General features: G+C 58.5%; 1 protein-coding gene and 1 pseudogene across 1 annotated transcript; both read right to left on the bottom strand.

Moving 5' to 3' along the window:
- Positions 1-1,822: 1,822 nt before the first annotated feature.
- Positions 1,823-6,110, bottom strand: LOC123346630 (butyrophilin subfamily 1 member A1-like). The gene is made up of 3 exons (XM_044984108.1): positions 6,107-6,110; positions 4,935-5,419; positions 1,823-1,861 (listed from the first exon to the last, which is right to left on the bottom strand). Exons 1-3 carry the CDS (start codon positions 6,108-6,110, stop codon positions 1,823-1,825), a joined length of 528 nt encoding a protein of 175 aa, XP_044840043.1.
- A 386-nt stretch (positions 6,111-6,496) lies between these two features.
- LOC123344864 overlaps positions 6,497-13,857 on the bottom strand; it is a 136,714-nt pseudogene continuing 129,353 nt past the window's right edge.

Here is a 13,857-nt window from a genome sequence, read left to right as displayed (position 1 = left end):
GCTTTCCAGCAACACAGACCTAAAGAAGAGCTTGGTGCAGCTCCAAAGCTCGTCTCTCTCAACAACTGGAGTTAGAATCTTTTATGTGACCATCTCCCCCACCTGGTTTAAGTTAATCAAAACTCAAACTTCTGAAAACCAAGGAATACAGAGTTAAGGTACCAGCCAGTTCAACCTTAACCCTGCCCTCATGGGGCTGTCACTAGTCACTGGGAAATTATCTGTATGCACCTCAGCTGTATTCCTGGTGTGAGGTGTAGCTAGACCAGAGGTCGGCAACCTACAGAACGCGTGCCACCTTTGGCATGCGAGCCTATTTTTCCTGGCACACAGCTGCCAGCCAGGGATCGGGCCGCCAGCCCCACTCAGCACACAGCTGGCTGAGTTAACAGAACCCCAGTCCGGCAGAGGCTGAGCGGGGCCAGCGGACGGGACCCCAGACTGGCAGCAGGCACACCCCCTGGCTCCCCACTCACTGCACTTGGGTTCTGCGGCTCCCGGGAGCGTGAGTTGCCAGGGTGCAGGGCACTGAGCCTGCTGCGGGAGGGGCGGTGGCAGCGGCTCACATTCCTGGGAGCTTCAGAGCCCAAACACAGCGAGGAGGGATCCAGGGGGTGCATGGGGCACACTGCCCGCATGCATCTGCTGCAGGAGCCCCCCCGGGGGGGCACCGGGCCACAGTCCAGGCAGATGACCGCCGGCCAGTGGTGAGCTGGAGCTGGTTCCCACCGGTTCGCAAGAACCAGTTGTTAAATTTAGAAGCCGGTGTAGAACCAGCTGTTAAAGGGATGGGCAAACAACTCCAGTCCGTGGGCCACATCTGGCCCGCAGGAACGTCCTGTCTCCGGCCAGCCTGAGTTCCCAGCTGGGGAGGCTCCCCTGGCCCCCGCCCTGCTCCCCGCCCCCCTGCAGAGCCGCAGCGTGTCGACCCCGCTGGCACCAGCGCTCTGGGAAGCTCTGCAGCTCCCGCCACTTTGAGTGGCATGGTAAGGAGGGGCGGGGCTGTGAGCTCTAGTGGGCCGCACGGCATCGTTACACGCTGCCCTGAGCAGCATGGTGAGGGAGTTGGCCAGGGCTGGGAGGAGGGTTGGATAAGGCAGGGGCCAGGCAGGGAGTGGTTGGAGGGGGCAGTCAGGGGACGGGGAACAGGGGGTTCAGGTAGACATGAGTTCTGGGGATCTGTTGGGGTGGTGGTTCTCGGGATCTGTTAGGGGATCTGATGGGGTTGGGGGAGTCAGGGGACAGGGAGTGGGGCGAGTTGGGTAGGGAGTGGGGAGGGGTTCTGGGGGGCAGTTAGGGTGGGGGGTCTCAGAGGGGGTAGTCAGGGGACAAGGAGCGGGGGGGATTGATGGGTTGCTTGTGGCCCTTGTTGGTTCTGAGAGGGGCAGTCAGGGCAAAGACATAGGTGGGGGTCGGATGAGGGGGACAGGCTGTTTTGGGAGGCACAGCCTTCCCTACCTGGCCCCCGATACAATTTTGCAACCCTGATGTGCAGGGCCGGCTTTAGGAAGTGCAAGGCCCGATTCGAACAGTTTTGACGGGGTCCCGGCAGGGATAAGTAAAAAAAAACACATGGGGCTTATTCTCACCGGGTAGCGCTCAAAGTCTTTGGCGACACTTTGGCGGCGGGTCCTTCACTCGCTCCGGGTCTTCAGCGTCACTGAAGGACCTGCCGCCGAAGTGCCACCAAAGACCCAGTAGGGAACCGGTTGTTAAGATTTTGGCAGCTCATCACTGCCCCCGGCTCCCCGCGCTCAGGTTCTGCGGCTCCTGGAAGTGTGAGCTGCCGCTGCCCCTCCCACAGCTCCCCCCTCCTGCTGCCTCAGCACTCCACGCAGAGCAAGCGTCTGACCGGCAGGGTCTGGTAAGGGGAGTCCCGGGGGGCAGTCAGGGAGCAGGGGGAGAGTTGGATAAGTCGGGAGTTCTGGGGATCCTGTCAGGGGGTGGGGAGTAGTTGGATGGGGCGTGGGAGTCCCCGGGGGTCTGTCTGGGAGCAGGGGTGTGGATAAGGGTTGGGGCAGTCAGAGGACAAGGAGCGGGAGGGGGGGTGTTGGGGGTTCTAACCAGGGCAATCGGGGTGGGAAGAGGGAGGGAGTGGATGGGGGTGGGGCTAGGGCAGGGCTCTCCCTCTTTTTTTGATTGTTGAAATATGGTAACCCTAGGAGAGGGGGGATCCGGGGGGCTGGTGCCCACATACATCAACTGCAGCCTGCAGGAGCCCCCGGGGGGGCACCAGGCCACAGCCTGGGCAGGACGGGCAGGGGGGCACAGCTGCTCCCCGCTAGCGGCACCGCCACCTTTGCAGGGCTGCTGCCCCCCTGCACTCCGCCGGCTCCTCCCTGGCTGGGGCTTGGTGCTGCTGCAAGTGGGACGCTCTGGTTCTCCGGTGCCTCCGGAAGGCGGCTCCTCCCTGCCGAGCTGCTGCAGTGGCCCAAGTCCGGCAAAGCCTGTGAGTGGACTCGGGGCGGGAGCCACTGGGATGGGGCGGGGAGGGATCACGGGGGGGGGGGGGGGAGGGGTAAGGGGAGCAGTTGATGGAAAAACCATTATACAACCTTAAAAAAATCATTATTGGGTCAGGGCATGGGGACCGGGGAACCCGGTCTGGGGAGCAGCCCCTGGGCAGGCTGGCCCCTGGGGTCTATAAAGGCTCACTGGGATTTGCCCCTCAATGAACCAATGTGCGGGGGGGTGGGGTTCGGCGCAAGGTGGAAGTTTCACCCAGGGTGCAAAATATTCTTGCACCGGCCCTGCCCCAGGGGGTGTGCGCGCCCCAGGTTAAGAACCACTGCACTAAACTGATAAGATCTGCATTTTAATTTAATTTTAAATGAAGCTTTTTAAACATTTTAAAAAACTTGTTTAGTTTACATACAACAATAGTTCATAGATTTATAGAGCGAGACCTTCTAAAAACATTAAAATGTATCATCAGCACGAGAAACCTTAAATTAGAGTGAATAAATGAAGACTCGGCCCACCACTTCTGAAAGGTTGCTGACCCCTGAGCTAGACCAAAGGGTGGAGGAATTAGTTGGAGCAGCTTGGGAGAGCTGTGACTCCAAGATGAGGGCACAGGAGATTAATTTGAGGGTTTCATGCTGTCACATGGGGACTGCATCTTGCCAGAGCCCATGGCCCTCCCACAGCCCCCTGGCCACTCCTGGCTCACCAAGGCACCATTTCAGATTTCTTTTGAGGGGGAGGGTGACAACTTTAACCGTGATTCCAGGCAGGCGTGAAAGTAAGTAGAGGGACTTACCAGTACACTGGGTCCCTTCTGGGTAAGGTGGAGGGTGGCTCTGGCCCCCCGAAGGGGCAGGGCCTTGGGTGGAAGGGATGGGGCTGGGGACCAGACTCCCACAGCCAGCCCTTCATGGCCACCACTGCGGCAGTGACTGAGAGCCCTGAGCCCTTTTAAATTGCTGGGGCCTCCCCAGGACAGCTGCCCTTTTGCTTCCCGTCGTCGGTGACCCTGCCTGTAGCATCCGGAAGCTGCTGGACTCTACCGGCAGCACCGCCAATGGGGGCGAGCACAACGGGCAGTGATGTTAAAAGCCCCGGAATTAAATAATTAAATAAAGCTGAAAGAATTAAATTTAAGCACAAGAGAGAAATAAAATTATGAAATGCACAGACCAGTCAAAAAAAAAACCCTAAAATAACAGCACTGCAATCCTTAACCAACTTCAATAGAATAAAATGACAGAGAACATAGGTGCCTTGCTCATTTCAACAGGAAGTAACAACAATAATACAAGTGTGTGTTAGGGGGAGAGTGTGTGCGTATTCGAGGAGCGAGAGACAATGCGTGTGTGTGCAGCTGGAACATTAAAGTGGAACAAACAAGAATAATTGTTTGTAATGTTTTATTTACACTAAGTAACTAAAGGTGGTAAGTAAATGGAGCTGAGAAGGAGCCTTAATAACCACAGCATGACAAGGAGATCCCCAGCTACTGAGAACAGTTTTCTTTTGGCACTAAAATAGCACCAAAGGCCAGGGATTAATACAGGGAATTAATAAGTTACAGTCTCACTTTCAGTAACATGTATTAAATCTCTGTCCCACTCGCGTTCCCTTTCCTTCCACACTGTCCTTTTCTATTTTCTAACCCTCACTTCTGATCCCTGTTTATTGTCCTGTCTCTCTCCCGCTCTCCTCCCCTCCCTGTCACAGATCATCCCCCGTGGCTGCTCCTTTCCTCCCCCCTCACTCCCCCGTAATTTTATCCCTTCCCCTCTTGCTGCCCCCGGGCTGGTTCCCCTGGCAGGGATATTTTCCTGTCACTCTTCTCATTCCTGTTTTCCACCATTTCTCCTGGACTCTCCCTTTATTCTTGTTTTATTTTCATTCACATTTTCCTTCTTGCTTCTTCTAATTCCCTCTGGTTAAACCCGCCCTGTCCCTGCCTCCCCCCGTGCTGCCAACCTCAGGAGTTGGAAAAAAAAATCATGAGACTGACCCAATAATGATTTTTTTAAGGTTGTATAACGGTTTTTCCATCAACTGCTCCCCTCACCCATCATGTGTGTGACCCTTACAGTGTTACCAGTTGTCCTGAAGTGACTTTGGCTGGGAGACCCCAGTGAGATCTAATCCCACAGATCTGTACAAACCGCTCCCTGCTGCTGCTTCTCCCCAACTCCCCAAACCCTGATTGATTCACGCTGTGTCCCTGCCACCCCCACCTCCGCCTGTCCCCTGCCCGGCTGTTAGTGTTACCCCCTGCCCAGCCCCCACTTCTGCTCCTCAGGGCCCCTCCTGCAGCTCCAGGGACCATAGAGATGAGGAGCCAGGGGCTGAGTAGTTGGGAGTCCTCCAAGGTTATAGAGACTGGGGTATGTGAGGCTAGAGAGGCTGATTTCCAGTTCCTCCCTCCTCCCCCGCCTTCGTGTGTCTCAGGGACACAGGCTGAGCCAGGATCCCCCCACCCAGAACCAGGGTCGGATTCTCTCCCCAGGGACGGAGCCCGGCGGGAAAGTGAAGATCGGGGCCTCGTCACCAGCATCGATAAATGTCACCTGCCCCCGGTCACAGTCCAGACAAACCCGGATCCTGCTGGGGGCCCGGCTCAGGGGCAGGGGGGTCACAGGGGAGGTGAGAGCCTGGAACTGATCCAGCTGCTCCACAGCCCAGATCCCCCCCTCAGGGCTGAGGCTGATCCGTCCCTTCCTCCCCACAGACTCTCTGGCCACCCCCACAGCCCAGTATCGGCCATCCTCCACCTCCACCTCCACCTCCCAGCAATGTCTCCCCAAGGTGAATCCCTCACAGCCCAGCACACAGGCCCAATAGTCAAATCTCTCGGGGTTGTTGGGCACTCGCTGCCGTGTGTCTCCCCGTCTCACACTTTTCCGATCCTCAGACAGGACGAGGTTGGGATGAGCCGTGTTTGGATCCAGAGTCACATTCACTGGGGAGAGAGAATCAGAGAGTTAGGGGCAGAGCTCAGCCCTGGGGGAGGATGGGACCATTTCTCATGCTCCCCAGCAGCCCTGTCCTGGCTGGGTCAGGCCTGGATCCCAGGGAGCTGCCTCTGTCTTGGGTACCTGAGACTTAGCAGAGCTGTCACTGCAGCTCCTCAGTCTATGTAATACGACCAACTTCATTAGTTTCTCTTTTGCTTGCAAAAGCTTCAGCTCCCTGCTCCCCCTCTTGGGACTGCTCCCTTCCCAGCGGCAGAGGCACAGCCAGGAAGGTGTCAGAAGATTTTATGGAGGAGGGGACGGGTACCAGTTAAAAAACTGAGCGAGAAACTCCCTCCCCTAATGCAGCCTCCACTCCCAGGCCAGGGAACATAGAGGAAGGTGCAGTGTTGCGTAAGTGTCACTTATCACCAGAGAGGAGGAGGAAGGATTGGTTGGGGTAGCCCCATCCCCAGCCCAGAGAGAGGGGAGGAGCTGCCAACATCACAGGAAGAGCATCTCCCCAATCCAGGAAGCAGGGAGCAGCTCCAATGCGAGAGCCCAGCCCCGCCCAAAGGAAAGGCAGGATGTTGGAGAAGAGCGATGGGTATGTGGCAGCAGGGCCGGCTCTAACATTTATGCCGCCCCAAGCAAACAAAAAGAGCGCCGCCCGTTTTTCCATCAACTGCTCCCCTTACCCATCTCCCCCCACCGCCCGTTGTGTGTGTGACCATTACAGTGTTACCAGTTGTCCTGAAGTGACTCTGGCCCCTGCGGCAGGAGCTCTGGCTGGGAGACCCCAGTGAGATCTAATCCCACCGATCTGTACAAACCCCTCCCTGCTGCTGCTTCTCCCCAACCCCCCTGTGTCCCTGCCACCCCCACCTCCACCTGTGCCGAGCCCGGCTGTTAGTTCTGCCCCCTGCCCAGCCCCCACCTCTGCTCCTCTGCCCCTCCTGCAGCTTCCAGGGACCATAGAGATGAGGAGCCAGGGGCTGGGTAGTTGGGAGTCCTCCAAGGTTATAGAGACTGGGCTGTGTGTGGATAGAGAGGCTGATTTCCGGTCGTCCCCCCCACCCTCATGTGTCTCAGGGACACAGTCTGAGCCAGGATCCCATCCCCACCCAGAACCAGGGTCGGATTCTCTCCCCAGGGACGGAGCCCGGCGGGAAAGTGAAGATCGGGGCCTCGTCACCAGCATCGATAAATGTCACCTGCCCCCGGTCACAGTCCAGACAAACCCGGATCCTGCTGGGGGCCCGGCTCAGGGGCAGGAGGGTCGCAGGGGAGGTGAGAGCCTTGAACTGACCCCTGCACCACTCCACAGCCCAGATCCCCACCTCACGGCTACGGCTGATCCCTCCCTTCCTCCCAACAGATGCTTTTGCCACCCCCACACCCCACCTCCCAGCAATGTCTTCCCGAGGTGACTCCCTCACAGCCCAGCAGAGAGGCTTAGTGACAAATCTCTCAGGGGTCCTGTTGGGATCCAGGAAGTAGGCAGGCAGAGCCCGCCCACTGCTAAAGGACCTCCCCTCAGCCTAAGGGGAGGATCCACTGGCCCTGGAAACAAATAAAAGAATAGGGACAGGAGTGTGGACAAAGGGTCAAAGGAAGGGAACGTAACTGGGACACCGAGCAGAGAACCCTGGACAACGCCCACAGTTCCTCAAAGACAAGTGAGCCAGTGGGAATTCTGCCCAGATGCATGAATGGACGGAGGATAGGAAATAGGCCCCACAGTCACAGAAGACCCCCATCGGCCAACCTCCTCTCCCTGGTTTTACAGATGGCCATTTTAGCCAGGGCCAGGAGAAGGCTGACTAGGAGGTCTGTGACTTTGTGGGGCCATTGATAGGGAGTGCGTAAATAAGAAGGTGAGGGGAAAAGTGCAACCAAAAGCGTTAACAGAATGTCTAAGAGGAGCTGGAATAGGGCTGCAACCTGGCACACTGCAGGTAAATATGTGCCAGGGTCTCCCTCACACCACAGAAAGGGCAGGTGTCTGGGATGAGGGTAAACCATGCAAAGTACACGCCCGTGTGCACGGCCCTGGAGAGGAGCCGCCAACTGATATCCCCGGCAGGTCTCGGGACCAGGGTAGAGCATAGGCTGGCCCACCAGGGTGCCTCACCCTCGAAAGGTGGCAGGGGGTCCTGCCACTTCATGACAGGGCGGGATCCGATGGAGAGGAACTTAAAGGTATGGAGCACAAGTGTGTATAGATGTTCTCTTGGTGTGGTCTGGAAATGAACCGTCTGCAAGTCGTGTAGCCTGATCATGCCGAAGGGGTTTCAGGGGAGGTGAGAGCCTGTAACTGATTCCCCCCACTTATCCACAGCCCAGATCCCACCTCAGGTGATTGGTCCCTTCCTCCCAACAGACTCTCTGGCCACCCCCACAGCCCAGCGTCCCCCACACTCCATCTCCCAGCAACGTCTCCCCAAGGTGAATCCCTCACAGCCCAGCACACAGGGCTCAGTGTCAAATCTCTCAGGGTTGTCGGGCAGATCCTGCTGTGTCTCTCCCCATCTCACACTTTTCTGATCCTCAGGCAGGACGAGTTGGGAATGAGCCATGTCTGGATCCAGAGTCACATTCGCTGGGGAGAGAGAATCAGAGCATTAGGGGCAGAGCTCAGCCCTGGGGGAGGGTTTGATGGCTATTTAAAAAGTCTGGGGCTCCTGTTGCTTCTACTGCCCCAGCCCTTTAATTAAATAACTGCTGGAGCCCCACCACTTCCCCAGGGCTCCTGTGGCTACTTAAAGGGCCAGGGCGGTAGAAGCAACGGGAGCCCTGGACTTTTTAAATAGCCCCCAGAACCCTGGGGTAGCGGGGGGCTCCAGGGGCTATTTAAAGGGCCGGGGCTCCAGCTGCCTCTGCCGCCCCAGCCCTTTAAATAGCCATGAGAGCCTCGCTGCTTCCCCAGGGCTCCGGCAGCTATTTAAAGGGCCGGGATGGTAGAAGCAAGGGAGCCTCTGCCCTGCCCCAGCCAACCCCTGCTGCACCCCCTGCCCGCAGCTAACCCCACATGCACTGCCCACAGCCAGCCCCACACCCACTGCCCTGCCTGCAGCTGGCCCCTGCCCGCAGCCAGCCCCTGTCTCCAGCCAGCCCCGCACCCCCTGCCCGCAGCCCACCCGTCTCCAGCCAGCTCTGCACCCCCTGCCCACAGCCAGCCCCTGTTTCAGCCTATGCCTTGCCTCCAGCCCCAAACCCCCTGCCCTGCCCGCAGCCAGCCCCAGAGCCCTGGCCCTGCCTCCAGCCAGACCTTACCTCCAGCCAGCCCCTGCCCTGCCTCCAGTCAGCAATGTACGTAATATATAATTTTATTATTATTTATATAGTTATGGAAAGTAAATTATACATGGAAGAAATGAAAAGGTTTTTTTGCTTTTTTTTTTTCTAAGTCACCCCTGCCAGGGCCCCTCTGAAAATGTTGGAATTAGGCCCCGCCCTTCCTAAAGCCGGCCCTGACTGTAACTGCCAGGCGAGCAGGGCAAAGGCAGGTAAATCAACGCTGCAGCTACTGCTATTCCCCTCCCACCAAACCACAACCCCTGCAACCGACAAACCCCCCGCAGGAAGCCAGGCGCAGCCACGTGGGGGTGTTGGGTGCAGGAGGGAGACGAGGGGGCAGTTGGTAGATCCCCTCCCCCCTTCGCAACGAGCAAGTCAAGGCCCACGCCCTCGAGCCAGGCGCCCGCAGCAGCCACGTGGCGCTGCAGGAGGGGAACGGGGCCAGCAGCAGCCGGAGGATCGAGAAAGCGAAATCAAAAATCGCGCAGGCGCAGTAATGAGCCTTTAAAGCTTTTTTAAAGCCGATTGGGTAACCGGGAGCCAATCACGCTCTCGGGAGGGAAATTAAAAACCAACCAACAAAAGAGGCAGAAGCCCCGCCCCTAGGGGCAGCCCCAGAACAGGCAACATTCGCTGCAGGAGAGAAGCCGCGCGAGGCCAGCCGGGCTCTGCCTTGGCAGCTCCTGCAGCAGCCGCCCGGTGTTTCCCTTCCTGGGACTGACTCGGCTGCTGCTGGGCGGGGAGGAGCCCCCGGGAACATTGCAGCCTGCAGGTGTTTGTGTGACATGTGCCCCAGGGCCCTGTGGCTGGGGGGCATCCCCCTGTCGCGGTGCCCCTGAAGGAGCAGAGTGTGTGTGTCTAAGGAGGGATTGTCAGAATTCACTGATCTCAGTGTCTATCACGGCCAGTTTTAAGCATTTTTTCCAATATTTATTGAGTTAATTTTTCACAATTTCACTGGTATCACCCCACACACCCTAGGTGCTGAGTTTTGGTTTTCCCGGTGGGTGCCCCATCCCGGCTCTGCCCCTTCCAAGGCCAAGTCCCCACTTTGCCCCACTCCACCTCTTCCTGCCCCTGCTCTGCCCCCCTCCCCCTAGGACCCCGTCCCCCCAAGTGCCTCCCGCCTACTGCTCACTCCTTTATGCCCCCTCCTGCCTCAAGGGTGAGATGTGTGTGCCGGGGGGGGGGCTCAGCATCCCCCCAAAACTGACAATTTTCAGCATATTTATACACTTCCTTCATATTCTAGGTATTGAATGTGTGTATATCATTGGTATCCTAACAATGTCATCATTAAAATAGTAGAACTACATCATTACATTTCCATGAATTACAGAGTATTAGAATAATTACACTCAGATACAAGCTGCCTTCACTAACACCCAGTGGTGAGCTGGAGCCAGTTCACACTGGTTTGCTGGAACCGGTTGTTAAATTTAGAAGCCCTTTTAGAACTGGTTGTCCTGCACGGGATAACTGGTTCTAAAAGGGCTTTTAAATTTAACCACCAGTAAAGCTCCGGCAGCGCCCCGCCCGCAGCCCCAGCTCACCTCTGCTCTGCCTCCTCCCCTGAACACTCTGCCCCAATTCTCCCTCCTCTCCACCCACTTTCTGCAAATCAGCTGTTTGCATGGGAAGCCTGGGAGGGCCGAGAAGCAAGCGGTGGCTTCGCGCTCAGGTCCAGGGAGACGGAGCGGAGGTGAGCTGCGGCGGCGGGCATGAGGAGGGCCACAGGCCATGGCAGGTAACCCCCTGCTTCCCCCACAGCTACACTACCCCACCCCTAGGAGCCAGAGGGACCTGCCAGATTCTTCCCGGGAGCCGCTCCAGGTAAGCACTGCCGGGACTCCCCACCTCATCCCTGCAGGTCCCTCTGGCTCTTTGGGGTGGGGCAGGGTGGGCACCCACTACGGTGGCCCACGAGACCCCCCTGCCCGGCCCCATAACTCCCATCCAGGGAGGCTAGTCCCCGGCTGTTCCCCATCCCCTGCAACTTCAGCTCGCTCCGTCGCTGGCGCGTGCTCTGGGCGGTAGGCTGCGAGCTCAGCCTGACCCGGTGCTCCAGGCGCTGCAAGGTGGCAGCGTGGCCCGACTGGAGCCAGGTGCTGCGTGGCCCAGATCCAGCCGAGCGGCGTGACCCAGCTCCAGGCGCTGCGAGGTGGCGGCCCGGCCCAGCTCCAGCTGCACGTCCTGGCCCAGCCTGGCTCCAGCTGTGTGGTGCGGCCCAGCCTGGCCCGGCCCAGCTCCCGCGGTGTGGCCCGGCTCTGCCCAGCTCCAGTCATGCAGCCTGGCCCGGCTCCAGCCGAGCGGCGTGGCTGTAGCTCCACCAGCCACCTCCAGGCAGCGCAGTAAGGGGGCAGGGATCAGGGAGGGGGTGTTGGAGAGAGGGCAGGGGAGTTCGGGGTGGTGGGGGGTGTGGATGGGGTCGGGGAGGTCAGAGGACAGGGAACAGGGGGATTGAATGAGGACAAGGGTCCCAGGGGGACAGTCAGGAAGGAGCAGGGGTTGGATGGGGCAGTGGGAGGCAGTCAGGGGCAGGGGTTCCAGGGGCAGTCAGGGGTGGTTGGATGGGGCAGAGGTCCCGGGGGGCCATCAGGAATGACAGGAGGGGTTGGATGGGGTGGCAGGGAGCAGTCAGGGGACAGGGAAGGGGGGTGGATGGTGCAGGGGTCCTGGGGGGGCATCAAGGAATGCGGGGGGTTGGATGGTGCAGGGGTCCTGGGGGCAGGCCCGACCCCCTCGTGGGGTGAGGAGGGAACCGGTTGTTAAGATTTTGGCAGCTCATCACCGCTGACACCCCTGTGTAAAGACACTGTGTTCACTCTGTGCTTTACTCCTGCTTAGTGCCTGTTTGGGAGCTGAGGACCACTGTTGGCTGTGGGAAGAAGGTGAATGGGTCAAGCAGGGGGGAGTCTTTCCCCCGCTCCTTCCTCTTTTCTCCTCTCCTTTCCTATCGCTCTCCCTGCCCCTTTCCCTCCCTCTTGTTTCTTCTCTAAGTCCTTGCTCCCCTTCCTGATGTTTGCCCCTTCTTGCTTCCCACCCATGTCCTTTTACCCATCTCTCTCTGCTCCCCACCTCCTGGGGGCTCTGTCTAGTGCCTGCTCCCAACAACACACTCAAAGTGGCAGAGGAGATTCCCTTTCCTTGGGGAGGAAGGGTGGCCCAGTGATTCAGGAAGAGGCCTGGGGCTCAGGTGTGTTGGGTTTGCTTCTCTGCTCTGCCACTGACTCACAGCTTAGCCTTGGGAAAGTTACTTCACCTCTGTGTACCCTAGATTCCACCTGCCACATGGAGCTAATGCTGACCCTGCCTCCTAGGTTAAATCTGTTCATAGCTGTGTGGTGATGAGGGAAATAATGATACCAAGGTAAGTAGATTTGGGCTGAATTACTCCACAGCCTGACAGTGACAGCCAGCTCCGTGCAGGGGTCACGGGAAAGGAAGGGGCTCAAGCCAGCTCTGCAGAGAGGGAGGTCAGGACTTCAGCTCCACATCTGCTGGGGTCATGGGCTTCTTCTCACCGCCCACCTCATCCAGTGTGGCTCCTGCTGGGGTCCGGGGCTTCTCCTTCCCCTAATCTGCCACTGCACCAATCCAGCGCGTGCACCTAGGAGCCCTGCGGCCTGCTGGGGCGATTTCAAAGAGCCTGTGGCTCCCAGCCATTGCCACCACTACCAGGCACTGGCAGTCGCTGCGACTAGAGGCCCCGGACGTCAGGTGGTGGGTTCTTGTTTGTGGATTGCGAAGCAGAGAGACACACCCCTGTGCAACCCAGATTTAGGCACCTATCCGTGAGAGGGGTGTGGCTTAGGACACCCATTCCCCTCTTGTTGGCATCTCCCATTGGCCAGCTGACAGGGCTCCCCGCCTACTGAGGGGGGCTTTCATGTAACGCATTGTAAGGTGCCTGTGTTGCCCATAGATTGTCTAGGGAGTTTACACACCTGACTCAGCTCTGAGGGTCATAGCGCTGCTGTTCCTGTGATTTTCTAGCTGCCTAAAAATTAGGCCCTGTAACACTCAGCATTGCAACACCCGAGTCCCTTCATGGATTACACCCTGTGCAACCAGTCACCGCTCCGCAGAGCACAGCTGAGCAATTCCTGATTGACAGGGGTGTGCACAGGACAGGGACAGAGCACAGGCTGGAGAGTGACACATCACAATAGGCGCCAACTTTCTCGGCGCTGGTGAGTGCCTGCACCCCACCAACAACTTTCCCCGCCCCGGCCCCCCTGACTCCACCGCATCCCTGGCCCTGCCCCCTTTCCAATCCCATCCCCAAAGTCCCTGCCCTAACTCCGCCCCCTCCCTGCACCTATTGGATCCCTTCCCCAAATCCCCGCCCCGGCCTCGCCTCTTCCCCCAGCGCACCACGTTCCCACTCCCTCCCTGCCCCGTGAATCAGCTGTGTCACGGCACAAGCACTGGGAGGGAGGGGGAGAAGCAGGATGTGGTGGCGCGCTTGCAGAGGAGACGGAGGTAAGCTGGAGTAGGGGGGTGGGGCCACGGGGAGCTGCCGGTGGGTGCTGAGCACCCACCAATTTTTTTCCGTGGGTGCTCCAGGCCCGGAGCACACACGGAGTCAGTGCTTATGCACATCACAGCAAAACCCAAACTCCTTCTAGAGATTCAATATTCCCTGCAGGGCCGGCTTTAGGCTGATTCAGCCAATTCCCCTGAATCAGGCCCTGCGCCTAAGAGGGCCCCACACTCTTGCCGCTGCTGGTACGCCATAACGGGGCAGTCCGGCTTCCCCAGGGGGCAATTTAATGGGCCTGGGACTCCCAGCAGAGGCTGGAGCCCCAGACTCTTTAAATTGCCACCAGAGCCCCACTGCTGGAGCCCTGGGGTAGGGCTGTGGGGCTCTGGGGGCTATTTAAAAAGTCCGGGGCTCCCGTTGCTTCTCCCCCACCCCACCCCACCCCCAGCCCTTTAAATAGCCGCTGGAGCCCCGCCACTTCTCCAGGGCTCCCTCAGCTATTTAAAGGGCCGGGGCGATAGAAGGAGGGGAGCCCGGGACCCTTTAAATAGCTGCCGGAGCCCTGGGGTAGTGGGGGGCTCTGAGGGCTATTTAAAGGGCTGAGGCTCCAGCTGCCTCTGCCGTTCTGGTCCTTTAAATAGCCATGAGAGCCCCGCTGCTTCC

The sequence above is a fragment of the Mauremys mutica genome, chromosome 12 (genome assembly GCF_020497125.1).
Source record: "Mauremys mutica isolate MM-2020 ecotype Southern chromosome 12, ASM2049712v1, whole genome shotgun sequence".
Taxonomy (NCBI): domain Eukaryota; kingdom Metazoa; phylum Chordata; order Testudines; family Geoemydidae; genus Mauremys; species Mauremys mutica.
The sequence above is the reverse complement of the archived record's forward strand: the minus strand, read 5'-3'. Positions and strand labels throughout refer to the sequence as shown.